Raw genomic sequence first — 27,644 nt, 5'->3', positions numbered from 1 at the left:
TGGTCCCTGCTCAGCGGTGCTGAGGAGCGGTGCTTAGCCCGGTCCATGCTGCCAAAGCCTGTCCCTCTTTCCTCGACTCTCCAAGCGCTCTGTGTTTCCTGCACACCTGTGCTCCTGAGCCGTGCTCATCAAAGGTCTCTCCTCCTGCAGAAGTGGAATGAGTCGTGACCTGATGGGGCCTGGGCCACTTATCTCCCTCCCCGCTAAGTGGACAGAAACAATACCATGAAACCTCCGCCCCAAGTGGCTGCCTGGCCCTTTTACATCCAGGATGATGAAGGTGCCACAGGCCACAGCAGATACTCTGGGTTTTTTTTTTTTAAACATGCACAGAATTTTTCATTTTTTTCTGGGGTGTAATTTTTTTAATGTTGATTTTTTAAGAAAGAGAAACAGAGTGTGAGCAGGGAAGGTGCAGGGAGAGAGGGAGACACAGAATCCAAAGCAGGCTCCAAGCTCTGAGCTGTCAGCACAGAGCCCAACGTGGGGACTCAAACCCACAAACCACGAGATCATGACCTGAGCCAAAGTCAGACACTTAACTGACTGAGCCCCCCAGACACCCCACAGTCTTTAAAATTTTTACTGTTTATTTTTTAGAAGGAGAGAGACAGAGTGGGTGTGGGAGAGAAGCAGAGAGAGGTAGAAACAGACTCAGAAGCAGGCTCCAGGCTCTGAGCCGTCAGCACAGAGCCCGACATGGGGCTCGAACTCACAAACCCTGAGATCATGACCTGAGCCAAAGTCAGATGCTTAACCAACTGAGCCCCCTAGGCACCCCTCCCCACACTCTTTAAGAAAGAGTCAGGGTAGCCACATTTGTCTGGGGGCACTGCCTTTCAATGAGTACATCCAGTTAGGAAGTTAACTTCCTGAATTTTCATCTCTGGCCTTCCTCTTCCTCTTTTGACAAGAAATCAGGAATTCATTGATATGATGTCAATGTGCTGATACTTGATGGCCTAGGGACGTGTTCTTCAGGCTTCCACTTAAAAGACAGCACATTTTGTCCGTGACTTTGAATGTCATGCTGCTTAACATTCAACAGTCCGTAAATATCATTCCTCTTCGTTCATTCCTAATCATTAGTCTGAGTTCCAACAGTAACATTATCCTCAACGATTTCTTCTCCTCCGTCAAATACGCCCCACAGCTGTGACTGGAGAGTATTCCCCTAACCTTCATTTGATGTCATTCATTCTCTCTGTCCTGAGGTTTTGCCTGTGTCACCCTAACATCCTCTGTTTCTTAATATGCTTACAAGATTTTAGGGGCGCCTGGATGGCTCAGCTGGTTATGATCTCATGGTTAGTAGGTTCGAGCCCCACCTTGGGCTCTGGGCTAAGTGTGGAGCTTGGAGCCTGCTTTGGATTCTGTATCTGCCTCTCTCTCTCTCTGAAAAATAAACATTAAAACATTTTTGTAGTATGCTTACAGGATTTTCTATGGCAGATGCTCGCCCCCTCTTTTCCTTCTCTTGCGCATCACACAGAAGGGGAAGAAGCCCACCCTGACACTGGTACTCAGAGGTGGAGACGGAACTGCCCCCCAGGGAGCAGAGCTTTTTTTCCATCCTCCCCCTTGTCCCCTCCCCCCACCCCCACCCACCCCTACAGCAGCTCCAGGGACTTTTCTTCGTGCTTTTTGCCCCCCCCCACCCTTCGTAGAGTGACTGATTTAAGAGATGGAGTCACAAAGACCAGCCTCTCTGGTCCCAGGGCGTGTGTCTGTCACTCTTGCAGCCCCCTTGCCTCCCATCCCCCGCCTCGGAGAGGAGGTGATGAAGTTGTAGCTCCTGCCGTCATAAACAAGTAGAACATTTGCATTTTGTTTCTGAGGCGCTTCGCTTCAAGCACCTTGTCCAAGACAGCAGCACCCACGCTGCGAGGTTTATAACTTGACGGTTTCAATGACGCTCAAGTACGTTTGCCATTTCGTGCAGAAGTACGGGCTGGGTCTCCACTTGCCAGCCACATCTTCATTCTTTAACTAAGCTCACGGCCCTCTCAACTATGATTGGCACCGTAATTTCCAGTCCTTCTGACTCATGGAGGAAGGTGGAAAGCAGAACACCGATGCTGTTTTGTTAACAATGCATATTGGGGTGTAAATGAACCTTTAAATTGAAAAGGGAAGACGGCAGCTCCACATTCTTCTAGAAATCGCTGCGATTGTTTTTATGGAAGAGAACATGTCTGTGACTTCAGGTACATCTACATAATGAAAATGAGACAAAATGTAATTTTCAGATAAGGGGAGTCCTTGGGACCTGGGATTGCAGGCGAGATGGTTTGGGATGGCATCTCGGGTAAATACGAAAGGGGCACATTCGAGTTACGTGGTGCTCACCGGCCCCACTTACGACCACCTTATTTTATGCTCAAAAACAAAACAAAAAAAAACCAATCAATGTCACTGCAGCTTGCTCCTCGGCTTTATGCAGTGCAGCGCCCACACCGGGTTTCGCCCAGCGTTTTCGGCCCCTGCTAAGTGGGGACTATTGCAAAGATTGGTTTGCAGGCTGAGATTTTTCTGCAGAAATTTGTGTTTTCTTTCGTGGAGCAGCAGGAATAAATCAGCGCTCGGGGTACGCACTGGCTGTAATATAAGCTTGAGGCATTGTTTGTCATTTTTACAAGGCCCTACGTTCGATGGTAGTGAGGACCCGAGTGGCTCCCGGAAGGTCGCCTGCAGTCACATGGCTTCCTGGTCAGACCTCACCTCTGCAACCTGCAGAGCCCCTGTCCGTCAACCAGCCATTCAAGAATGCAAACTCATTTTAAGGCGGCCCCCGAGCAAGCTATAGGCGGAGGCTGGGGAAATCTGCTCCAGGAGGAAAATCACATAATATATCCCAAAGGCAGATAGATGTAAATTGTGTTTGAATTAGCCTCTCTTTGGGGATTATCTGTGCCATGGTTCCCCTCCATTAGTGTGGGTGATTATGAGTCAGATGTAAAAGGCGATGCTTCTTCTAGGAAACGGTGTTTGCTCGGGCTGCTGGGCTGGTCAGGGAGGCCCTGTGGTGTTTCCTCAAACGGAGCCATTCTGAGGCGCCTGGGTGGCTCGGTTGGTTGGTTAAGCATCTGACTTTGGCTTAGGTCATGATTTCCTGGTTTGTGGGTTCAAGCCACCCATTGGGCTCTGGGCTGTTAGATTCTGCTTCGGATTCTGTGTGTGTGTCTCTCTCTGCTCCTCCCCTCCTCGCTCATTCATTCTCTCTCTCTCTCTCTCAAAAATAAGTAAACATTAAAAAAAGAAAAGGTAGCCATTCTAGGCCAAGGCTACTGCTTTTGATTTCTAGACGGGCTCCCCTATTGGTTTAGTAGAAGACAAGGGTGTGGTGGTGATATGTGCAGCAATAATAATGTGCGTCCTCTGCAGAGCCTAAGAACGGTGGAGCAGCAGGACCCGGCCAGGACACATGGCCTCCTGCACCACCGCAGGCGCACCTGGTTCCTCTCTCACAGCGCTGTCTGCAGGCCCACACCTCCTCTAAGGGCCGTGTCAACTTCTGCCCCTGCCTGGGTCCTTCCTTCGTGGATCTCGCTGGTAGATAACCGAGGCAGTCCTACGGTTGCTTCTTTGGCCCCAAGTCCCGAGCACCCATCAGTGTGAGCTGAGCCCCCAAAATCTCCAGGTGTGGATTCCTACTAGGACCCAAATCGGTTAAGATCCTGGATAGACACATAGCAGATCTCCCCAGGGCCACCGGCTTTTTGCACTCAACTTCACTTGTCCCATTAACATTCAGTTCATCAGATGGGGCCCGTCCTTCCGGCTTCTCGCCTCTTCTGCGGGTCTTCTCTGCAGCCTGTAGACTGTCTGGGCCCCAGAGGCCACCACCCCCTCCCCCCCACCCACACACAGGTGCGGTCAGCGTGCTTCACCCCCACACAGGTCACCGTCAGGACTCAGGAGAAAACCTCGCACAGCGGGGACAAGGACCCAGCTTTTAAATATTCATAAAGGGACCTCAGAGTCAAGGCGGGAGCCTCAGCTGAGCCAATGACGACCCTTCTGTATTCAGAGGAAGATAAACCAGACTTTGGATCTATTTAATTGGCCGATCTTGCCACCCTTGGAAACCCTGGCCCTAGCTCCGTCGTCACCGGCCTGTCACTGGTGGTTGTATCCCCATCCACTGGCATCTGGTTGCCGATCTCCATGGTTACTGTCCCAGCAGTCGCCTGCACTCCGGCTTCCGCCGTCCTCTTCCAGTGATCCCTTCTCCCGGCAGCCAGAGTGACATTTTTGAAAGCTCACATGCAAGGGCTCCCCATGGCTCTTAGGTCCCCTTCAGCCTCCTTCCCGTGGCCCCCGCCCCTCCACGGCTCATCCACAGCCCTCCCTCCACTCTAGGCCACGTGGCCATCCTGCCCGTTGCTCCAGCACTCCCTAGCCCCCCAGGCCCCGCGACTTCTGCTGTGCTGTTCTGTCTGTCTGAGCACTGTTCCTCCCCGCATGCCTACTTCCCTGCCTCAGGTCGCAGCCCCCGTAGTCGCAAACCCCCGTCTTTAACCTTCCACACTCGGCTTTATTTTTACTAATTTCTTATCGTCACCCCACCCCTTAACCCCTGGTGGGACCTGAGCCTCGTGAGCACTTTTCCTTAGGTTGCTAGTCCATCCCTACACCTGACATGGTGCCCAGCCCGTAGGGCTACAGGAGACACCTGTGGGACGAGAGATGCTATACAATAGTCTGGCCCACGTGGGGAAGGAGGCTCGATGAGAGTTTATTGAAACCCTAATCTCAGCTTGTGTTTCTGACTTGGGCTGGGTTAAGTCCCCAGGGCCAAAGTTCCTGCTGCAGCGCGTAGGGGGATATTCCGTCTCTGGGAACTTGGCTGTGAGGTCTTCGAGAGGCCCAGGAACCCGTTCCCTCTTGAGCAAGACTCAGAGAACGCCTCGGGCTCCACCTTGGAACCGAGACTGCTGGGCCACGCTCGGGGGCTCCTTATGTTCCTGTCTGTTTGGGGCAGGGCTTTTGTTTATAACCCCAAAAATGAAAATTCAATCAAGCAACCAGTTTCAAATGTTGCTCTGCGTATCAAAAAATTTTAAATACATTTTTTTTTAAACCGGACAGCCCAGATAGGTCGAAATCATGTGGAGGTAATTTAAGCCTCGCGGATGGAGGAATGAATGTTCGCGGCCATGAGGCGGCCACTCCCCCCGTGGCTTTTTATTATTATGTGGTTAGGCTTCTCTCTGAGCTTGCAAGTCTCTGAATTCATGAGAAAATCTGGACTCCTCTGAAAACTGCAGAGACAGGAAAATTGTGTTCATGTGTTTGTTTTCACTATCGGGAATTGTGTATTTTCTAAATGATGATCCAAGGCCACTTGGGAAAATCCCCTGGTCATTTATTTCACTCCTTCGTGGTCTAAAAGGTATAAGCATCTAAACGACCACAGAAAAACCCTTCCTGTGAGTTTTTCAACGGGAGACTAATTCATCTTTTCTGTGATAGAGCTGTATTTTCTTCTGTATGATTGGCCGAAGCTGTTCATGATTAATCACGGAGCAGTGGGAGAAAAAGGGACTTCTGCTTCTTTCACACCTCGGTGAGGGGAAGGGGCGAGCTCTCCACCCCTGCCAAAGGTGTCTCATCTTGGGCACACCAGTGGGTACCCCTGGGGCTAATCTTTTCTCCCTTCCCAGTCCAGAGCCATAAAGCATGCCCATAACACATGGTTACAGAGCTTGACTTCTTTTCTCATAACATTGTAAAAATATGAGAAACGATACCTTTCCTGGTGCTTTATTTTCCCCCCTCTATAAGATTTCCAGACTTCTTGAAGGATACCTAAATTCACGAATCAGCACAGCTGGGCGCCGGGCAGGGACACGGGTGTGATACGAACATTTTTCTTGTAAAAATCCTGTTTGGAAGATCGGGGACTGATGGGAATTTGTTTTATAAAAGATGTTTCCCTCGGGATTATGTGACTGGAAAGCTGATTCGAAGCATGTCTTGGTCATTTTTGCTTTCGTCTGAAAGCGTGGTCAGCGCACAAGACCTTTAACATGCAGCAGGGTCGTGAACCCGTCCGCCGGCCCGTCCGTCCGGGGACCAAGCCCACCTCAACCCCCGTTTCCTCCAACTGCCTTCACTGCAGACACAGAAGGCTTTGTTTTGTTTTTTTTTTTTCATGTGTGCTTTTTGAGACCACCCTCCATGAATTGCTCTTTTTCTCCTAAAAATGCCTTTGGGATTCTCCCAGCAACTCATGGAAGAGTGCAAATGTTTTTTTGAGGAAACTTGACTAAAATGTAACCCAGTTCCGAGGCTGCCTTTATCTGAGAGGGAGTTCATGCCTCTGCATCCGCCTCTTCCCTGTACCTTCCCCTTGATGCACAGTGTCTGTGTCCCCAAGCCCCCTTCTCCAGGACAGAGAGTTCAGGGTTGTTTCTCTTCCTTTCTTGACTCTGTTTCTTGCTCTTCTGTCTCCTTTGTTCCTTTCTGGCTTTACTCTTAGCACCTCCTTCTTGCTTGATTCTGTTCCAGCCTGATCACTCCCCATTCTCCGGACCCCTCGTCCTTCGCTTCTAACTAGAATTTCACACGCTCAGCCACGAGGAGCACGCGGCCCGAAATGGACCAGGCAGTGTAGCAGGGCCAGGCAGTCCCTGCACAGAATATGTGCTCTCTCACTTTTCTCAAATCCCAAAACTAGGCCCTAGCGGGGCAGGGAACCCACGTGAGACAGGATCGCATCATCTTCTGCGACCTTCACGTGTGCGGCGTGTGGCTCGGAACCAATGGCCACCGCTGGCTGCCGTCCAGAGCGCGCTCTGATTGGACTCGTTTCCGTGCGTGTGTCACGTCACAATGCTCTCCACTCGTCTCATCCCACCGTCAACGACTCAGCAGACAGGCTGGGCTCCTCTTGATGGGTTTCCCGGACGCAAATGGAAGCCAGTCCCCTGGGTGGAGAAGGTTTTCCGGAGGTTGTCAGGGCTGGAGGTGAATTCCAGAGGGGACCAGGCTGGAGCCAGTGGCCGTGGTGAGGACAGTCTCACCTCCGTAAAAGCGCACGGGTCTGGAGATATGGGCAGTGTTCTGGAAGCCACCGAGAGGTGCTAAGGAGATTAAGTCTGCGTTTACTTTGGCAGCACAAGAGGGAGGCCCTCAAGATGACCAAGTACGTGGAGCTGGTCATTGTCGCCGACAACCGCGAGGTAAGCGCTTTCGAAAACTTCTCCGTCCCGTCGGTTAAAAACAAAAATAGGGAGAAGAAAATGTTGAGCAAGTTATTCCGTGCTCTGATTACCCTCATTTTCTCTGAGCCCTTAAAAGCCCTGGAAACAACCCGTTGAAGGGTTTCCTGGCATTGTAGTGTATAAAATATTAAAAATGTATCTGATGTTATAAAAATTAGAGCGAGGGCTGCAGGAAAGGCAGAACCGCCCTGTAGCTAAGCTCCCCAAACGGAATGATCTCGGGGAAATGGCAGATGGCTTGACAATGTATTCTAAACCACTTGAGGGGCGGGGGAGCACTTAGAAAGGTCCAGCACACCCCAAACCAAAACAGATTGATGCATGCAGGCTGCAGGGCCGCCGCAGAAATACTGACCTGCACTTTGATGCTATATTAGTTTCCTTCCTTCAACTGGTTCCCAATGAGCTGTTTTGAGATGCTCTCTGCATCCCTGCCTCGCTGTGGCCACATGGTGTGAATGAGGTGACTTTTTCTCGTGAACTCATTCGACACCTATGAATGAAACAGGCCTGACGGTTGCTCAGAAAATGGTTCCCGTTCAGGAAGGTCGGATTTGAGAGGAGAAGGGAAGCTCATTAACTTTTCCCCGTTCTCCCCTGCGTGGTCTGAATTCTTGCCATGAGCTTCTGTTGCTTTTCCCGTTTAATTTTTAAAAACAAATAGAGAGGAGATTTCCGAAGAAGTTAAAATCGAGCTGATGAAATGAAAAATGGCTTTGGACTGCCTTGTCGCTGCCTGTTCTCTCTGCCAAAACCCGTCACAGCCTCCATCATTTATGAGGCTGGAAACATCGCAGAAGTTACTGTCTTAAGAGCGCTTGGCAGATTTCAGGGAGTTTCAGAAGGTCCCCAGACACGGAAATTTACTCATCCGGCTGGGAACTCATGTCACCGTTAACCGGGGAGGGTCCCTGGCGGTTTGTGAAGCCCAAGACTTTGCATTTCCAGGAGCTGGGAAGATGGGATTTGATGGATATTCTCGCCATTACTAATGCTGACATTTAAAATTATTAAGTTTCAGAGGCAAGGAAAAGATCTGGAAAAAGTTAAGCAGCGATTAATAGAGATCGCTAATCACGCTGACAAGGTAAGTTCTTTTTTGGGTAATTAAATCACTCAAATCCCGCCAATGTTTAGAAACGAGGTGGAGGGAGGGCAGCACACCTCGTCCCACTTGGTGGGGAGACCGGTCAGCCTCCGGTCCTCGGCTGGAACGCGGACCTCCCCTTCCTCTGAGCACAGAACTCCCGGGGCTGGGACAGGTAGGGTGACGCACACTGTCCAGACTGCGGTGCCCTTGGCCTGTGCCTCCCTCTGGGCTCTCTTCTGGCCAAAGTCCCAGTGTGAGGGGGTCCCTGCCCAAAAACCAGTAGGAGCATCGGACCCTCTGGGGAACTCCTAAGTGGGCTTTCTCCCAGGCTCCCCGAGTTGCTCCCCAGGGGCCCCTCCTGAGGGCAGCCTGTCCTTTATAAGGGACACACGGGCTCTATGGTCCTGACACATGGAAACTGGCTTTCAGTTCAATCAGCTGTTGGGAAATCGCCCCCACCCCCAATTCAAAGAGTTTGGGAGCTCACCCTTGGCCAAGGTGGTTCCGACCCTGGAGGAAACCCCAGAGTCTGGTCTAATCCCGGGAGGTGTGGTTAGCCACACTCCCTGCACCAGCGGTTCGCAAGGAGAGGGCGGAGCTCTCTGATCTTCTCCAGCGCGCCCCCCCCGCCAGGAGCAGAGCTATCACATATCACGCTGTCCAGTGCTGACGGCTCTGGGTCTAAAACAGGGCTTCTCACACTTGCCCACACGTTGGAGTTGCCTAGAAGCTTTCAAAGGCGTTGCTGCCTGGCCATCTTGCCAACTGGGGCCAGGTAATTACTTGCGCCGGTAATGAAAGTGCAACACACTTCAGAAAAGACCTTACGGATCACATGCAGTTTGCCAGCCTGGCCGACAGAGCTCAATTGCTGAGACCCCACCACTCCTGATGGGGTACCCAGGCTCTTCCGGATGCTCCGTGCCTCCGAGCCTGCCCACCGATGAGCCCTGGGGCTCTGGTCGGGGTTCAAAGGTTCAGTCTGCATCTCTGCAAGTGAGAGTGTGTCTCGGCCCCAAAACAATGGCTGTTGCATTGTCAACTTCCTCCTTTGCAGAAATCCTGGCCTTCCATGGCCATTCCACATTAACGGCTGCTTGGCTAGCCGTGTTGGCCTGAAGGGGAGAGGGAGAAGGACATCCCAGGCCGAAAGACCAGGCAGTGATTTAGCACCAAGGCGACATTCCGCAACTTTCAGGACACTCCCCCCATAGGTAAAACACAGAAAGCACATCTGACGCTCAGAGGTGGGAGCAAAGCCTGTGCACCGGGGCGGAGAGAGGCTCCCTGGGTCCTGATCCCATGGGAGGGCAGAGCACCGAGCTGTGCGATCGCCCACGCTTTGCCTCTTGAACCCCTCACCTCCGGTCTGTTCCGCGTCTTATCAAGAAGTCAGCACCAGCTGCCACTTCGTAAGTGCTGACCCTGTGTGACCTACTTCTGAAAGGGCTGGTCTTCCGTGCATTTAATTTCTGCAGGTACTTCCCCTCTCGTGGGGTCTTCGTTCTCCTCTCCCAAGCTGGTTGCCTGAGGGATGCACGTTCTCTCGTGTTGGACCCCAAAGGTCTTCCCTTTATTTCCACCCATTTTTCCCACTTCTTCCAGAAAGCCTTCCTTGAGACCTCACGCACAGCACCTTCTGAACCCCTGTTTAACCCTCTCTTGGGAGTTCTCGCTATTGGAGCGAGACTTGTCTCTACTGTCTTAATGGCCAAGGGTCCCAAGCCTTGGGCCTCTGGCTGACCTCTGGGCAAGGGCGAGGGCACCCTCATCCTCGCCGAGGAGAGCATTCAGTAAGGGCCAAGCAGACGCTCGTTGCTGCTGTGTGTGTGGGTGAATCGGTGCCAGCACTCTCGGACCGTGTCTACCCCCATTCTGGGCCGTGTGGGCCGAGCAGACAGCTGCCAGGCCCCCGTCGGACGTCTCCCCAGGCCACAGGGTCACAGCAGGTCATCTTGGAAGGGAGTCAGGGCATTCGCACAGAAGTGGCCGTGCTACGCGGTGGTTTAAATCTGGGTGCCGGGCCCCGTCTGCTCTCGTCCACATCCCAGTCACGCTAGTCTGCCTGGCCCCTCCAGGTCTCGGTGTCCCCAGTCTTGGTTCCCTGAGCTGTCATGCAGACTAACAGAGCTGCAGCATGGGAAGTCCTGAGCACTGCACTGGGACGTAGTAAATGCTCAGTGAGCGCTCGCCGTGGTCATCGATGTCAGCCCGGAAGAAGGGTCGCAGGAGGCAGGGTTGTGTATGATGACTCAGGAGGAGTCGCACGAGTGACACTTGCTCAGTGACATCAGTCTGGAGCGGAAGGACCTTAGGTGATGCACGGACACGTGAGGTCTGTTGTAAGGATGTGACCCGAAGAGCTAATAGAAACAATCACCCATCGTTGTACGGAAAGCTCTTTGGTTGGCCAGCACCATTGTCAGCTCTGAGAAACGAGGACAGTCCCTTACAGACCTTAGTTACCCCCTCCAGACAACCCTCAGGGGAGGCAAACACAGTGTCCCCTTCACAGAGGACAAGCCTGGAGCCCACATGGGGCATCGTCTCTGAGGCTGTCACTCAGCAAGCCGGTGTGGGCATTGGCGCTGGACTCCCTACATCTCTGCCTCCTGGTCGCTGTTACCTTTGTGCCTAACACAGTGGGAAGTGGGGTCCCTCTGTCAAAAGGCAGTGGCCAGACACACACAGTCAGAATTCCAGAGGAGCCTGGGAACTTCGTTCTGCCCAGGAAGCCTGGGCTGGGAGTGTGCAAGCAGATACTGCAAACCAAGCAAGGCTTTGTTAATTTTTTTAAATTGTTATGTTACTTTACTATGAACTATTGGTTAATTGCAATATTCGTGTCAGGAGTAGAATTCGGGGATCCATCATTTACGTACAACACCCAGTGCTCATCCCAATAAGTGGCCTCCTTAATGCCCATCCCCCACCCAGCTCCGCCCCTACCCGCCTCCCTCCACCAACCCTCAGTTTGTTCTCTAACCGTTGAGTCTCTTATGGTTTGTTTCCCTCCCTCTTTTTTCTCCCCTCCCTGTGTTCATCTGCTTTGTGCTTAAATTCCACATATCACAGACCAAGCAATTCTTGACTAAAGCCAAGCTGCCGGGCAGCATTTGGGTCTTAGAATTGTCTCCTGAACTTATCCATGTAATGCCCGTCATTGTCATCTGCTTAGACCCCAGGTGACATTCTGTGAGGCAGCGTGGGTCCCAGGCACGCGCCCGTGCTCACCCGGTGACGGGGAAGCCGCGAGCCTGCCTTCCGTGGGCTCGGCACCCGGGCCGGATGCTCCAGCCTGGGGAGTGATGGCCCTCCCGGTCGCCACGCTGGAATGGGGCTTCACCGTCAACTGCGGAGCTCCTGTGACTTGTGGCCCAGAGACTTGCAGAGGAAAACTGGGGCCTGCTCCCATCTGGAGCTTAACTTTGGCTGCCATCCTCAGCCACCTGTTCCTGCTTGGTTACCTGGAGTATCAGAAAGTGAGGCCCCTCCCGTTGTGTGCTGCCTCACCCTTCACGGGCATTGGGGGATCCCTGGGCCCCGAGCACAGAGCCGGCTCCCTCTCATGACGCACGTGAGGGGCAGCAGAGTAGTTGAGGGCAATGAAGAGTTCTTCCTTCGGCCCTGCCCACTCATCTCGCCCGGGACGAAACCGTCCCTTAGCCATTAGAAGAATCGCTCTTCCCACCTCCCACCCAGGACAATCTGCTTGTCAAGAAAGGGCTGTAGGTGGACGTCAGGAACCTGTGCAGAGGGGAGGCAGAAGGGCAGTGACAGTACTTGCTTTGGCAAGGTGCCCGAAGCTGCTTTCACCAGCCTGTAAGAGAGGAACTTCCTTCAGAAGGTCTGTCCCGTGACACCGCTGGTGAGCTAACTTCTGGCCGGGAGGAGAATGGTCCGTGACATTCTGGAAGAAGGGGGCTGCTCCTGCCTTTATTATTCTGAAAGATATTGATTTGCTCATTTAATTAAAACCCTCTAGGTTGACTCTAAGTGACAGAAGGTGATCGTGTCAGCCAAGTCTGAGTCTTTGCTGAAAAATTAATACAGATTCATTTTCAGCAACTCGTAGGTAGAACATTTTGCTTAAAAGAAACACATATTGTCCTTGGCAGAATGTCTGAAAGATCCTAATTCACTCGTTGTTTTTCTTGCCGTAGTTATTAACTGGCCGTCCTCAGGTATAAGGTAACTGTGTTAGCGATAGTACACATCTATATGCACATTTTAAATCACCAGTGGACCTTGTGAAACGTGTGCTCTCAGACAAATAAGGGCAGACGTCAGAAAGCCTATTTGCTTTGGCATCTAACTGGCCAACCACATTGAAACCCAGTTAACACATCACTTTGTATCAGACACTGCAAGCGTTTCCTAAATTCTAATGCCACAGGAACCAGGGCGCACAGAGAGATTTCTCCCGCCCGTGTGGGTGAGGTTCACAACATGCAGATATGTCCTCCTCTGCGTTTGAAGTTCTCGTGAATGTGATCCCCAGAGGATGCTGTCTCTCCGTCAGATTTACAGACCACTGAACATTCGGATAGTGCTGGTGGGCGTGGAGGTGTGGAATGACATCGACAAATGCTCGATTAGTCAAGACCCGTTCACAAGCCTCCATGAATTTCTGGACTGGAGGAAGATGAAGCTTCTACCTCGCAAATCACATGACAACGCCCAGCTTATCAGGTAGGATGATCATGGTCTCTTAAAGAACGCGTGACCTCAGCAGCCCCCTCTGCTGGCAGTCCCTGGAGCTGCACCTCTCTGCAGAGCACACTGGCTTGTCCAAGGGCGTCTCCCAGCCCGCAGCAGTGGGGCACATGCCATCCTGACCGGACCATGGGTCTGTTGGGAACGTCTCCCTCTATGAGATGTCTTATTTTCCTTTTCCATTACCTGGATGTTTTCCTCTATGCAAATTCTTCTAGTCTTTGTCTTGATATAAAAATGGTCCTGAGTAGACAAAAAACCTCATTTTCTTTCATTATTACTGAAAAACGTTTATGCAAGATGTGAGGACAACGTATTAAGATGATCGTTGCCAGATGCCTGGAGAGAGGAAACGTTCCTTCCTCCTCCCGTTTTGCTGTGACTCTGGTTTTCTAGATCAGACGACCCCCGCAGGCTGCACTCTTTCAGTCACTGCGTCCTGAGCATCAGTCAGGAAGCAAGCGCCCTTTAGGTGCTTTTAACCTAATGGGGACCAGTCCTGGAAGGCTCCCTGCTCTCAGGAGTCCCCAGTCTGCTGGGAGAAGGCGACAGTGAACAAGGAAATTGCAGAGAGCGCTAAGTGTCATCAAGATAATAAAATGAGGGAAAACACAGCTCTAATGTAACATAATATATTGAGAACGTATTCAGACACCTTTATATTTAACGGAAAAAAACCTCTAATCATAAACTGAGTTAGTAAGGAGTAGATTTTTCCCAAAGTGACAGACTTTTTATTAAGACCCTTGAACAGCCTATTCTGTTATCCTTACGGTTCTCATGTAGCTCATTTCACTAAACTGAAAGCTTCAGGGTCAGAGATCCTCTTCTTAGGCAAATCGTATCTAGTTCCTTAAAAATTTGTAGAAAGCTAAAACTCATTCTTACCCCATCCTCACTGTAGAACATGCGTACATATAAACCGAGGCTGTTGGCATTCCTGGTAATTTACTTTGGCCAATTTCCCAGGGTTGTTTGTTTTTTTTTTCCCCCACCTTGGATATTTGTGGTTGCCTCATATTTTATGCATTGATTAATCCTGAGCTACTAAAAGTACATTTTAGATATTTTGAGTCAGAGTATATTGTTTTGATTTTTTTCCCAGATGGAGTCTGTCCAACTTGAACATCTGGAAATAAATTAGCCTCTTATATAACCTTATTATTTATATACATATATAATGGTATCTGTTAAAACGGTCTACATAGTTGTAAATATAAAACCTGTAACCCCAACTACTGTACATATGCGTGTGATAGGATGGGTAGATGGATGGAGGGATGGACGGACGGATGGATGGACAGATGGATACATGAATATATACACAGATGAGGTTTTATATATACTTACTCCCTTTTGTCCAGTTGAACACTGTCAAAATAACTAACTTTTCAAACTGTATGTGTATACTCTACGTGTGCACGTGGCCAAGATAACAAGTAAGTCATTTAAAGGAGATTTGAAAAGAGATTCCCTTAAAGAAGATTCCACAAATACAAAGTGTTGTTTTTATTTTTTAATGTTTATTTTTTTTGAGAGAGAGTCAGACAGAATGTGAGCAGGGGACAGGCAGAGAGAGAGGGAGACACAGAATCCTAAGCAGGTTCCAGGCTCTGAGCTGTCGGCACAGAGCCCATCGCAGGGCTCAAACCCACAAACCGCAAGATTATGACCTGACCTGAAGTTGGACACTTAACTGACTGAGCCGCCAGGCGTCCCCAACAAATACAAATAATGGTTAAGTTTTAATGCATGAGGGTCGAATTAACAGCACTTGCATTGAACGAGCCGTGATGTCGTTGGACTCACTGATCAAGTTAAGAATCCACGGAGGGGAAGTCTATACCTGAGCCATGATATCGCCTCCCGGAAACTTCCTCCCGGGGGTACTAAGGCTGTGTGGGTGCTCATTCTACATCGACTCCAGAGGAGCAATCATTTCTCTGCCAACCTCACTTTTGCCAGCTACGTTAGCAACCCACTTTAAAGGGTCTGGGTCTCTGGCCTAATTGTGATGTTACCCAGGAAAGCAAATTTCAGCTGCAACACAAAGTCTAGTGAACTGCCACATGCATTTCATTTAGTTACCGGTGATGCTCTGTGACTGGCCTCAGTGCTGCAGCCACAGACGTTATTTAAAAGGAGTAGTTCCTGGGGCACCTGGATGGCTTGGTTGGTTAAGCGTCTTGACTCTTGGTTTCAATTCAGGTCGTGATCTCACGGTTTGTGGGTTCGAGCCCTGCGTTGGTCTCTGTGCTGACCGTGCAGAGCCTGCTTGGTTCTCTCTCTCTCTCTCTGATTCTTCCTGCTCTCTCTCTCTCTCTTTCAAAAATAAATAAATAAACATTAAAAACAAAACAAAACAGGAGCAGCTCCTTCCAGTCCATGGGGAATAGGCAGGTGGCGACTTGTAAGTACAAAGATCCTAGCCTGTTGCTGGCCAAGTCTCGCAAACAGAAATCTGAAAGGGTTACAAGACTGCGATGCAATGTAAGTTTTAAGGGAACTAAGGCTACAAATCACCTGCTGACACCCCAGCCGGTGGCTCTTTTTATTGTGGCACCTGTCCTTGCTCTTACTGGAATGCAGGAATGTCCACCAGAATTCCAAGTGTTAGGAAATGACTTCGCTCTGTATTAATCTGAGAAACTTGTGTTTGTTTGTTTCCTAGTGGGGTACATTTCCAAGGGACCACCATCGGCATGGCGCCCATCATGAGCATGTGCACAGCGGAGCAGTCCGGGGGCATCGTCATGGTAAGTCAGGGGCCCCACGGAGCTGCTGGCGACGCCCCGGCCATTCCCCTGGATTTCTCGGGACAGCCCTGCTTTTATCAGCCCTGGGAAAATTAGGCCGTTTTCTTCAATGCTTTTTGGATGTAATTCTACCTTTTCTCTTGCTCTGTTGATGGCCTTGCATCTCCCGTAATATTTTAGGGACTATTTATTTAAAAACACCAAATCACACACAAGTGAAGGGAGTGTGTAAAAATAACTCAGTGGTAGCCCATCTGTCCCTTTTATGCAGAAAGAGTTTCAACTGGGGTCTCGGTCCAAGCATTTCAATCCAGGCTTCCTCTTGGCATTGGGATGAGCCAGGGCACAGGGTGGCTCTCCTCACTCAGTTTCTTAGATGGACTGTGGTCTCACAAAACCTTACGGCCAGAAGGGTTGTCTGACGGTTCTGCCTCCAAGGCCCAACAGCCAAAAGCCTGAGGTTTTTAACTATTTACCACTACAAATGCTTCATCTACCTCGTAGCCAGTGTCCAATGTGTCTTTATAATAACATTAATCTTGGAAGGCAAACACCTAGGTTTATTGCTTTCTAAGGATATTTCTGTCAGATGGGCTCTGTACATTTATAAAAGGGAACAAAACATGAAAGGTATTTGGGGCTTTTTTCTTGGGCCTGTAAGAGGGAAGGAGCTTTGACATGCTACCCAGCAGGGGACTCCTGTCCCCCTCCGTCCCGTAATTAAAGATTTCCCTCATGCTGTGCTGTCCCCGTTCTGAAGACACAGTGTCCCCTTGGCAGCAGCACTCAGCCAGGGCATGTTCTCGGAGGCCGCTCTGACATCCCCACGGAGCAAACAGAGCCTTGCCCTTCTAAGAACGCATGGCTTCCTCCCCGTTTTCCCCCAAGCAGAGCATTTCTGAATACTCCGTTGTATGAAGGGGCAAAAGGAGTAGCGTTCTGCTGACTAGTATTTTCCTTCCACGTCCTGCCGACCTAATCTTCTTAGCGAACCTACAGAACAAATGATGTCCCGTCCCCTGATAAGTGTTGGTAATTCATATAAACATGCACTGAACACGCCAGCCAGAGAGGCCGTCCGGCGGGAGCACAGTCTCTCTGGGTTTCTGGCCTGCACGAGCTCCCCTCTGGTTTTCTTTGAACCTACAAGCCCCGAATGGGCTCTCCACCATGGAAGTCACTGGAAAGATAGCTTTTTGTCGGTGCCAGGTTAATTTCAAGTCAGATCCGACTATATTTTTACAGAGGAGCCTATAAAATTTTAAGAGGGAATTATTTTCTGTTTCATGTTTCCATGGTCAGTTGCTACCGACTTTGCCACTTAAAATGGGCGTAAGTATTTTTTAGAGCTGAAACCGAATTCCTTCTAAGCATAGCAGACTCGGCCGTTTGGGGCGTTTAAACACTTTTATAACCATTCTGGTCGTATTAAGTGGCTTTCTTCGGTCTGTAGCCCTTATTCTGTTTCCCTACAAGCACTTGATCAAGATTCCTCTTTTAAAAGCATACAGAAAAAGCCTATATTTTTTAATGGATGAAAATGAATGTGGCAAATACGGGCAAATATGTGGACTGCAGTGGTAATCAGGTCAAGACCAACGTTCATCAACAAGAAATATGTCTGACCAACGTGGCAGCAGTTCACATCAGCCTTAGACACACCCTGCGTCTGCTCCGCGTAGGAGGGACGCATCAAGCAGGACAGAGGGCCACAGCCCCTTTAATTCTACAGAATTCCTGAGATAAGTGAGATCAGTGTCTTGGCCAGACCTAAAACTCCTAGACCAACACTCCCCTATTACGTCTCTGAAATGAAGTTCATGGGTGTTCCATGTGACCACGCCCCCTTCAAGCACTCACAGATCTAAGAGGGAGGAAATCAGGCACCCAAGAAGCAGGAAGCCCAGTCAAATTGAAAAGATGAGCTCTGCTATAATTTCTCTATTTTTTTAAGCTAGAGCAAATCATTACTTTAGTAACTTAAAGCCAGGCCACTGTATCTGTCTGAAGGAAGACAGTCTAGGTTTGGGGAAGAAGTAGTGGGGCGCCTGGGTGGTTCAGTCAGGGAAGCTTCTGACTCTGGATTTGGCTCAGGTCATGTTCTCCCGGTTCATGGGATCGAGCCCCACATCCGGCTCTGTGCTGACAGTGCAGAGCCTGCTTGGGATTCTCTCTCCCGCTCTGCCCCTATTTTGCTCACTCTGTCCCTCTTTCAAAATGAATAAATAAACACAAAAAATTTTTAATATTTTTAAAAAATAATTAATTTTGAAACAAGTAGGTTCTTTTTTTCTTACGACAAATGTAAACTGTTCATCAGGGTCTCCCGAGAGACAATTCTGTTCATAACCACCTATCCTTGAGAGCGTAAAACAATTCGGCAATTAAAAACAAACACGAGCTAGTCGGTGATATAAAAGAATCAAAGAACCATTTGCAAAGGATGAGCTCCTTGAATTTTGGGCCAGAGCACGGTGAATTTGGCCCTCCACCTCCCTAGGTTGACGACATTCTCTTTGCCAACCTGTGTTGTTCTTGAGAGTTGATTTCCTGAGACATACTTGTGAACCTTCCTGCAACAGGAAACTGTACAACCCAAACAATGTAATTTACTAGGAATTCCAGCCATTCTAAGAATGACCTGGTTCCTTGATGTGCTGCTCTCTTCTTAGACTCAGGGCCTCAAGGGGCAGCTCCAGCTAGGAGTAGGAACCCGTAGAGTCTTTGAGGAGCACGCCTCTACAGGAGGCCCCACGAAGGTTATCTGTGTCCCGAATGATGCTTTCTCCGAAGCACGGTGTCCGTGTTTCCTGGAAGTTTCCTGGAAACCCCTTAGCTCTTTCCCGGGTAGCACAAAGCAGTGTTTGATTAAGGGACCTTCATTTTCCGGGGTGTGCAGCCTTTTTCAGAAACACCCCTGATGGGTCCCGATTTCTGCAAATCACATTTAGTAATCGACAGTTTTCGCGTGTTAAATTTAAGGAACAATATTTTAATGATTAGTGGTGAATGATTTAGTAATGATACTGTAAGTAACAGTAATTTCCAATTTCTATTTAGCTAAGCCAACCACATGCTTCGTTAAGTTACGGGTGACCCTGCAATGCATGCCGGATTGAGAGACCACCTTCCAAAACCCACTAAAGGGTCGAATGAATCCCCAGAAGCGACAGTCAGAGAGTAAGGTGCTTCTAGAAATCCCCCAAATCTGCAAGGGGTCGCAAGAGTGAGGCATAACCGGATTACAATCTTAATTCGGTGAATCCTCAAACAGATTACTCAATGTGGTTAGCTTTTTTCGTGAATTATTGTGAATTTTCCAAGTGTCCTTTTTTTAAAAATTTTTTATGTTAATTTATTTTGAGAGAGACACCGCATCAGCAGGGGAGGGGCAGAGAGAGAGGGAGAGAGAAGGAATCCCAACCAGGCTCTGCGTAGCCAGCCCAGAGCCAGGCGCAGGGCTCAAACTCACGAAACTGTGAGCTCATGACCTGAGCTGAAACCAAGAGTCACATGCTTAACCGGCTGAGCCACCCAGGCGCCCCTCAAGTGTCCTTCTCTACCAGGCAGACAGGAGGGCGTGCTCAGTAGAACCTGCTCAGGTCTGGTTTAGGATATCACGAAGTCTAGGGGCACCTGGGTGGCTCCGTTGGTTAAGGTTAAGGGGCCGACTTCGGCTCAGGTCATGATCTCACAGTTTATGAGTTGAGCCCCATGTCAGGCTCTGGGCTGACAGCTCAGAGCCTGAAATCTGCTTTGGATTCTGTATCTCCCTCTTTCTCTCTGCCCCTTCCCTGCTTGTGCTCCCATGTTCGTTCTCTCTCTCTCTCTCTCTCTCTCTCTCTCTCTCTCTCTCTCTCTCTCTCCCCCTCCCTCCCTCCCTCTTTCTCTGTCTCTCTCAAAAATAAACACTAAAAAAATTTTAAAAACTTATAAAATGTCACTAAGGATGCTTCCCCTATCAACTTTCTCAGCCTCCTCTCAATCAAGGATAAAATGGTATTTTTATTACCAAAAGGAATGAGCTGCTTCTCCCTATGGGGTGGGACAACTTTTTGCTCCATCCAACGGAAAGGTGTTCTGTGGCACCTGGGCAGTTCACTCGGTTAAGCATCCAACTCTTGATCTCATCTTGGGTCATAAACTCACAGTCAGTGGGATCGAGCCCCAGGTTAGACCCTGTGTGGACAGTGCAGAGCCTGTGTGGGATTTTCTCTCTCCCTCTTCTCTGCCCCTCCCCCAGCCCCACACGTTTACATGCTCACTCTCTCTCTAAAAATGGATAAACAAAAAAAAAAAAAAGGAAGGTGTTTTATAAGAGACTGCACAGAACAGAATGGAGATGATCACCTTGAGTATTTCATGAAAAGACACAAGAAATCCTAAAGGTATTCATGACGTATGCATTCCGCTGCAGAAGGGACCCCAAACTGGTTTAATAAGATAGGTCAGATGTTTTTTTTAAGTTTGAACTAGATAATGGGGCTCCTTATAGGGGACTGGATTCGTGAAGTATTGACAAAATTTGGTCAAGTGGCCAATGGTAGGGGAGGGAAGCGGACGGGGCTGGGGAAAGGCCAAGGAGATGTGAACTATACATTGTGTTCTTGTGTTTGCTTTGAGGACCACTCAGACAGCCCCCTGGGCGCAGCTGTGACCCTGGCACATGAACTGGGCCACAATTTCGGGATGAACCACGACACGCTGGAGAGAGGCTGCGGCTGCAGTGTGGCTGCCGACAAAGGAGGCTGTATCATGACCCCGTCAACCGGGCAAGTACCGACATTTCTGCTCCCTGTAGAGCTGCGCCTGATGTTGAATTGCATTTTGGGAAACTGCTGAGCAAAAACCTCCCTGGTTTTCTGGGGAGAGCCTCCATGGAAACTTCCAGAAAGAAATCCCTTCCTAAGTAGCAAGAGTGGACTGCACTCCTCTGAGAAGGTCATAGGCAGCCAGATTGCAATGTTACATGGCAGGAGGACTGACCTCTTCCCTGAGAAGTGGCAGGGGGAGGGGTAGCCACTGTCTCTGTTTAGAAATTGGTACATTATCGTGCAATCTGAGTGCATGTCTTCTATTTGAGCCCAATGCTCCAGCCATCCTAGGGCCTGGAAAACTCACTGGCCACAGGGGTCAAGGTTAGGTGGGTCACACATGCTTCAGACGGTGCTGGTTGGGGAGTGTTTCTTCCCTTGGGGGTGGCCCAATGGCATATCTGAAATGCAACACTAGCTCGGGTTACAGCATCCCCACCTCTGATACATCACCTTATCGGATCTGAGAGGTTTCAGTGAAATGACTTCTCCATTTCAGTAAATTACACTGTTCTTCCTCGTGGAACGCCTTTCGCCTTTCTGAAACTCTAGACTCAGTTCAGCCAGGAAAAAAGATCGTTTCAACTAAGGGACCATTCAGATGAGGTGGAATCAGGTGGGGTGATTGAGTGCAGTTTCTGATTGGACCGTGGCGCCCCCCAGGCCCATCCCAAACCAGAGTGCCGTGCTGATGTGGGGAGATCGTCATTAGGGAAGGAGAATGTGTACTTGCTACCATTTTCTTTTTTTATGTCTGAATGAGACCTTCCCAACACTCATCTTCATGGCCCTTCCCCAGCGAGGCCCTCTCTCTGAGCTTGCTGAACGCAGCACTGCTGTGAGAAGCCCATCTGGACTTACAGCCCAAAGACTGCTTCTCTGAAGACCCGCTAGCAGGGAGGCAAGCCTGGCGCGACAGGGGGGCACCTGCCAGAGGCAGAAAGACCCCAGGAGAGGGACGGATTGTTAAAAAATGCAGTTATGCTTTGGTAAGCAGTAGCTTTGGGCGGCTCCTCAGAGGGCTGCTGGGGCTTCATGTCACCCTCCACACAAAGACTGGGCAGCACTGCACAGTGTCCCTGCTGAGAGCTGTTCGTGAGGCGGCTCTGTGTTACCTAACTGGCAAGTCACTGCTTCTCTTCACCCCCATTAGCACAGAGCCTTCGGGAATGCATCTTTTTTGCCTCCGGTTCTGCCTTCAGCATGATTCAGGGGAGTCACCAAGACCTTGTAGAGGAACTAGCTCTGAGTCTGTGATACAGAAGCCAGGAACCTGAGCCCAAAGTGATAGTATCCTAGGCCAACACCAACCGGAAGTGAAATACTGCACAACCCTAGACACTAACAAGGGAACTCCCCGAGAGGGACCCAGGCTGCTCTGAGAAAGTGCGTAGGCGCCTTGTCATGTAAACGGTTCAGGCAGAGGCAAGGTAACTATTTGTTGGGCGCTTGGGGCAAAGACTTCCTTCTTAGGCCGTGAGGTTGGGCCAGGGGCCTGCAGGTATCTTGTTTTTCCAGTGGTATACGGGTCAGACGGAGCCCAGGACCACTGGCCAGCACGCCGTGAGAATCTCAGACAAGGAGGTTGGTAGGAAACCAACATACAGCTGAGTGGTCTTCATGCTTCTTCATTCTTGATGAACTCAAGGTGGCTCCGGAAAACCCACTATTTGCTTTATTTTCCTGATTATCAAATAGGCACCAACACATTAGCCTATATCCCCCCAAAAGTGGTTCCCAATGACTAATATTGCGTATGTTTCACAACTCTTGATAAAATGGGCAAATGGAAGGAAGAGAGGAAAATCTAGACTGAGCACACTAGACTAAGATTGAAGAGACCCGGTGCCCATGTTCTGATACCAGTTGTTTTGGGTAGTACGGGCAGATGTGTAACCCTGCTGTCTTTCCATTCTTCATCAGGAAATGAGTGAACTGGTCTTTTTCCTTTCTTCCTTCCTTCCATCTATCCATGTATCCATCCATCCATATTCACTCAATCCACTCATCCATCTGTCCATCTACTTACTATTTATTCCATTCATCCATCCATCTCTCCATCTTTCCATCATTTCTTCCATACCTCCACCCATCCATCCACTTCCTTGTTTGGATAGTAAAGAAATATTTTTGACCCCTGGGCCTATGGTCATAGGGAACGCACAGAGGAGGGAGCCCCTACTGCTCTAAAAATTATGATTCCAGAAGCACATTAGCAAGACCTACTTTCTGATACTCCCTATAATTTTGTGCAGAGCCCTTCAAATGAGAAAGTCTTCATGGCAGTGTTTAAGGATATGAGCCAAACGACCCTGGAGATACTTGAAATTCTTAGGTAGAAATGATATTGTTAAGAGCCCAGCAAATCATTTCAAAGCCCCCCCCCCCCATCTCCTTTACCAGGGGTTTGCTAATAGCATTTACTTGATTTATTAGCAATTTCTAAAGTTTCTCTTTTGCTGAGCTGGTGCTTTTGCATAAATCTCTTCTATTTGGTTCTCATTTATGATCCCACATTCCTGTCCAGAGAGTGGTGTTTTTAATTTTCTCAGATGGAAAGAAACTTCCTAAAGCAAGTGGGTGAATTAATCACAAGCGTCCACGGTGCGGGGGAAGTCAAGCCGCCCAGGGAACCCTCGGCCATCCATCACCCGTCAGAGAACGTCCAGGCTGCTTTTAATCTGCAGTATTATCTCAGCGTGGTCATTGCCTTACCTCACAGGGGCCCCTCGAGGGCAGCAGAGTGGATTAAACGAAATTGTAAACAATTTGTAAATTGTACATCACCCCACAAATACACGGCAGCAGGAGGACTATTACTGGTCAGCACAGGGGGCATTGGAACCATCCAGACGCTGAGGGCGCCTTCTAGAACCCCTGTGCCTCGCTGCAGGAACGCCCTTGCAGTGCCTCAGGCCGGTCCCTCAGGGACACGGCGCCCATGGGTTCTCCGAGAACGGCTCGTTGTCAACCCGCGCACGTGCCAATATCAGCCCTCCTCCGACGTCCTCCGCATCACTGGCGCAGGCACGGGCAGCACACGGTAAAAAATGTCATTTGAGTCTTAGCCCCGAAGGTGAGCCTCAAAAAGAGATGGATCAGTGGCTACTGTAATGATATTCAGGTCTTCCTGTATCACAGAGAACCGAGTGTCTCAAATGGTTTCCAGGGGAAAAGTGCAGCCCTTAATATACCGTGTCTATTCTTGATGAAGGCATTCCAGAGCCCAACTCCGAAACATTCACCAACTGCGTCATTGACGAATGGGACCCAAAGCCCCGGGGGAAACTCCCTAGTGGCAGTCCTGCTACAGTGGGGCGTTAGGACTTGGACTTCATCTTACAGACGTGGTTGGAGGGGGTTTCCTTACAGGTTGTACCATTAATTACTGCAAGGCTGGGCGTGCGCGTGAGCATGTGTTTTATGTCTTTGGATAGTTAACAGGAAGGCCTGCCTTGGAAATGACTCTTTGGCAGTAGTCTCTGGGGATTCGTGTGGGAGTTTAAACTCAGTTGAGTCCATCCGTTAATGAGCCTCTTGGAGCATTTGGTCTGAAAGGGTTTGAGGAGAAGCATGCCACACTTACGGGAGTAAGAAAAACGGGAAGAGTTTGAACACTCTGGGAAAAGATTATTTAACATCATTGTAAATGTCATTTCCAGTGTGGACCAAAAAAAAAAAAAAAAACAAAAAACCAGGCATTCAAAAATTACTCTCAGAGTGTCCTTTATTTTCTGCGGGAAGTTTTCTGTTAAAAAGAGTTGGGGTAAGAGAGCCTCTTGTGGTGGGAGTACAGCTGAATCCGGGGCACTTACCAACCCGGCTCCTGCAAAGGGTCACACACTCTGCTGCGTGGAGGTCAGGGTGACGGCCTGAGCGGGGCAGACGCCCTTCTTGCCTCGGGGGGCTTCCGCCCTCTTGGGGAAGACAGACTTGAAAAACAGTAAATTACAAATCGCAGGTTAGAAGGAGTGCTTTGAAGGACACAAAGGCAGAGGGTGGAAAGGAAACACGTGGGCTGGGAGCCCCACTTTTACTGGGGGCCTGGGGCAAAGCTCCCCTGGAGGTGACAGTTAAGAGAAGGGTGGAGAGCCCACAGGGCTGGGGGAGGTCACATGCAATTGGGTGGCGGGGCCGTGGCTTTGCTGACCCAGGACCAGGGACTTATCGGGTTGGATCCAGTTGGAGGTGGGGCCTGGGGACACGGGGAACCGGTGCTGCCGGAGAGGATGGGGGTGGAGGGGGGGCCAAGCGAGCAACGCCCAGTCCACCACAGGAATGTAGTTTTTTCTCCAGGGCAGTGAGAAGTCATTGGAGGGTTTTAGGCAAAGGAAAAATATGATCTGAGTTACCTTTAAGATTTCTTCACTGTTTTTTCAGGTTATTTATTTATTTTGAGAGAGAGAGAGCGAGAGAGAGAGAGAGAGAGCGAGCGAGCAGGGGAAAGGCAGAGAGAGTAGTAGAGAGAATCCCAAGCAGGATCTGTGTTGTCAGCACAGGCTTGATATGGGACACAATCCCACGAACTAGGAAATCATGAACCAAACCAAAATCAGACGCTCAACTGACTGAGACACCCAGGCACCCCGCTTTTAAGAGCACTAGCATTCAAGCTACTATCGCTTGCCAAATTAAGGGGTGGTGTCTATTTTTAAAAAGGCAGGGTATGCTTCTTGTAAAGCATAAGTAAAGTGATAGGATATAAATTTTAGTTTACTTTCATGTAATTAATAGACATTGGGGATCCAGTGAGAGGGGCCCTGCATCAGCGCCCCAGACGTGTGTCACACACACCCCACACTCTCCCCCGTCTGGGTTTGCACACTTGATGAAGAAAACATTGTTCTCTTCAGGATTTCACTTCGCTTTTCCTGACCGTAAGCATCCTTTAAGGACTCAGCTTCAAAGAGCCACAGAAGAGCCCTTTCACACTCCTTTGTGTGTATCTAAAGGAAGTACTACAGAGTTTTCACGCTGATGCTAAGATCAGGTTTGGGGCTCTTCGGGTTTTCGTTAGTTGAGGCTGGCAAAGGGCTCCGAAGCAAAGGACGTGCTCTCTGGCTGCCCGCAGAGAGTGGAGAGCAGTGTGTTGAGCTCCCAGGAGAATGTAGGCTAAGAAACCCAGACGGGGTGACCCTTGCTCTCCAGTGGTGTCAATAATTTACGCTGAGGTTGGACGTTCAGGAATAACATCCACAACTGGATCAAGTAACCATGTTTAAGCCCAGATCATTGCCATTCTACGTCCTGAAAAGTCTGTATAGTTGGCGCCTTCAATTCCATTCAGTTTGATTCAGGAAACATTCATTGCACACCTGCTCACTGCACAGCTGTCTGGACGTGGACCACATCTGGCTGGCCTCCACCCAGGTTCAACCTTCCCTTGTGATTCTGACTCAAGACAAGCCCCCAGCAAGGAAATGGGGTTAGGCAACCAAACCTAGTGAAAGCACTCATTTACTCAACTAGTATTTCCTGTGCCTAAGCGCCAGGGCCTAGGGGGCAGAGTAGGAGCACAGAGCCGAAGGCGGGAACCTTGACTTCTAAGAACTCATGACAGGCAAGCAAACTACTGATTACATAACAGAACCTCAGGACTCTGATGGGGACACTTTTGGTGCACTGAGACTCACTGCATTGATCTATTTATTAAATTTTTTTATGTTTATTTATTTTTAAGACAGAGAGAGACACAGTGTGAGCAGGGGAGGGTCAGAGAGAGAGGGAGACACCAAATCTGAAGACAGGCTCCAGGCTCTGAGCTGTCAGCACAGAGCCTGACGCGGGGCTCAAACCCACGAACCATGAGATCATGACCTGAGCCGAAGTCAGATGCTTAACCGACTGAGCCACCCAGGAACCCCCGCACTGATCTATTTATAAGGTCCTGGGTTTCATAGCACCTCTTCTAGAAGTGTATGCCTGTACAAAATAAGGAGGCATTTCTAAATATAACCATAATACCATTTCACACTTTCAGAAAGCCATCACCAACAATAATAATTCATTGTGAACTAGGAGCAAAAGTTAGAAAGGACCGGGGCTCCTGGGTGGTTCAGTCGGTTGAGCATCTGACTTCGGCTCAGGTCATGATCTCATGGTTCATGAGTTCAAGGCCCACATCAGGCTTTGCGCTGACAGCTCAGAGCATGGAGCCTGCTTCAGATTCTGTCTGTGTGTCTCTCTCTGCGCCTCCCCCATTCATTCTCTGTCTCTGTCTCTGTCTCTCTGTCTCTCTTTCTCAAAAATAAATAAACATTCTTAAAAAAAGTTGGAAGGGATGGTGAGCAGGGAAGAGATTCTGGGGTATGATCCACTCTGAACCCTAAAGAACTGGATGAGGTCAGGCGGACTCCCGCCAGGGATTCCTAGCTCACATTGCTGGAAAACCAGACTTCTGTGTGAGGGGACGTCTCTCTGAAAATGTGTTTCAAGGAACTAAAATGACTTCTCAGTGAGAGATTCCCCAGAATTGGGGATGTGGTGGGAACTGATAGAAATCTGATGTCTTTGGGAAGTCTCTGCTCTTTATCCAACTTGCTTTCTGGAAGAATAGTACAGAATCCATGTCATTAAAACCCAGGCCTCCTTTGAACCCTGAGGACCTGAGATGATGAAATACACTTATCAGAAGGGGAATTTGTAAGAAGGGGATTGTGGGAAATCATTTCCCCATATTATCTCTTTATTTAAAGGTGATTATTGTTTTCTCAATGAAAAGTTCGAGAAAGGCTTCACTTCATTCTTCAAAGTGTAGGGGGCACACGGAAATCGGTATTCAAGGAGAGGACAAAGATGGAACAGGTGCAAAGTGAGGAACCCCAGTAACGTTAAAACTCTCAGCTCAGAACCAGTTTAATTACGCAGCCAGAGTAATTTCGTTGGCTGCATCCCGACATTATCATAAGAGGGAAATGAACCGGCAGGAGTGATTCTTGAAAAGAGTTCCAGAGGGCGCGTCACCATGGAGAATGCTCTTGCTGCTCTCTGTGTAATTAGATATTGCTCACTGTGAAATACAGGCGTTTGTCTGCAGCTC

General features: G+C 49.4%; 1 protein-coding gene across 2 annotated transcripts in view; it reads left to right on the top strand.

The window, feature by feature from the left end:
• Positions 1-27,644, top strand: part of ADAM12 (ADAM metallopeptidase domain 12) — a 340,207-nt gene that overhangs the window by 240,269 nt on the left and 72,294 nt on the right. For both annotated transcript variants that reach the window (XM_029932773.1, XM_029932774.1), the window contains exons 7-11: positions 7,122-7,187; positions 8,245-8,316; positions 12,842-13,011; positions 15,707-15,791; positions 20,415-20,563. In XM_029932773.1, coding sequence (XP_029788633.1) covers positions 7,122-7,187; positions 8,245-8,316; positions 12,842-13,011; positions 15,707-15,791; positions 20,415-20,563 — 542 coding nt within the window. The remainder of the gene's footprint in view (positions 1-7,121; positions 7,188-8,244; positions 8,317-12,841; positions 13,012-15,706; positions 15,792-20,414; positions 20,564-27,644) is intronic.

Source organism: Suricata suricatta, chromosome 2 (genome assembly GCF_006229205.1).
Source record: "Suricata suricatta isolate VVHF042 chromosome 2, meerkat_22Aug2017_6uvM2_HiC, whole genome shotgun sequence".
NCBI classification, from domain to species: domain Eukaryota; kingdom Metazoa; phylum Chordata; class Mammalia; order Carnivora; family Herpestidae; genus Suricata; species Suricata suricatta.
The sequence above is the reverse complement of the archived record's forward strand: the minus strand, read 5'-3'. Positions and strand labels throughout refer to the sequence as shown.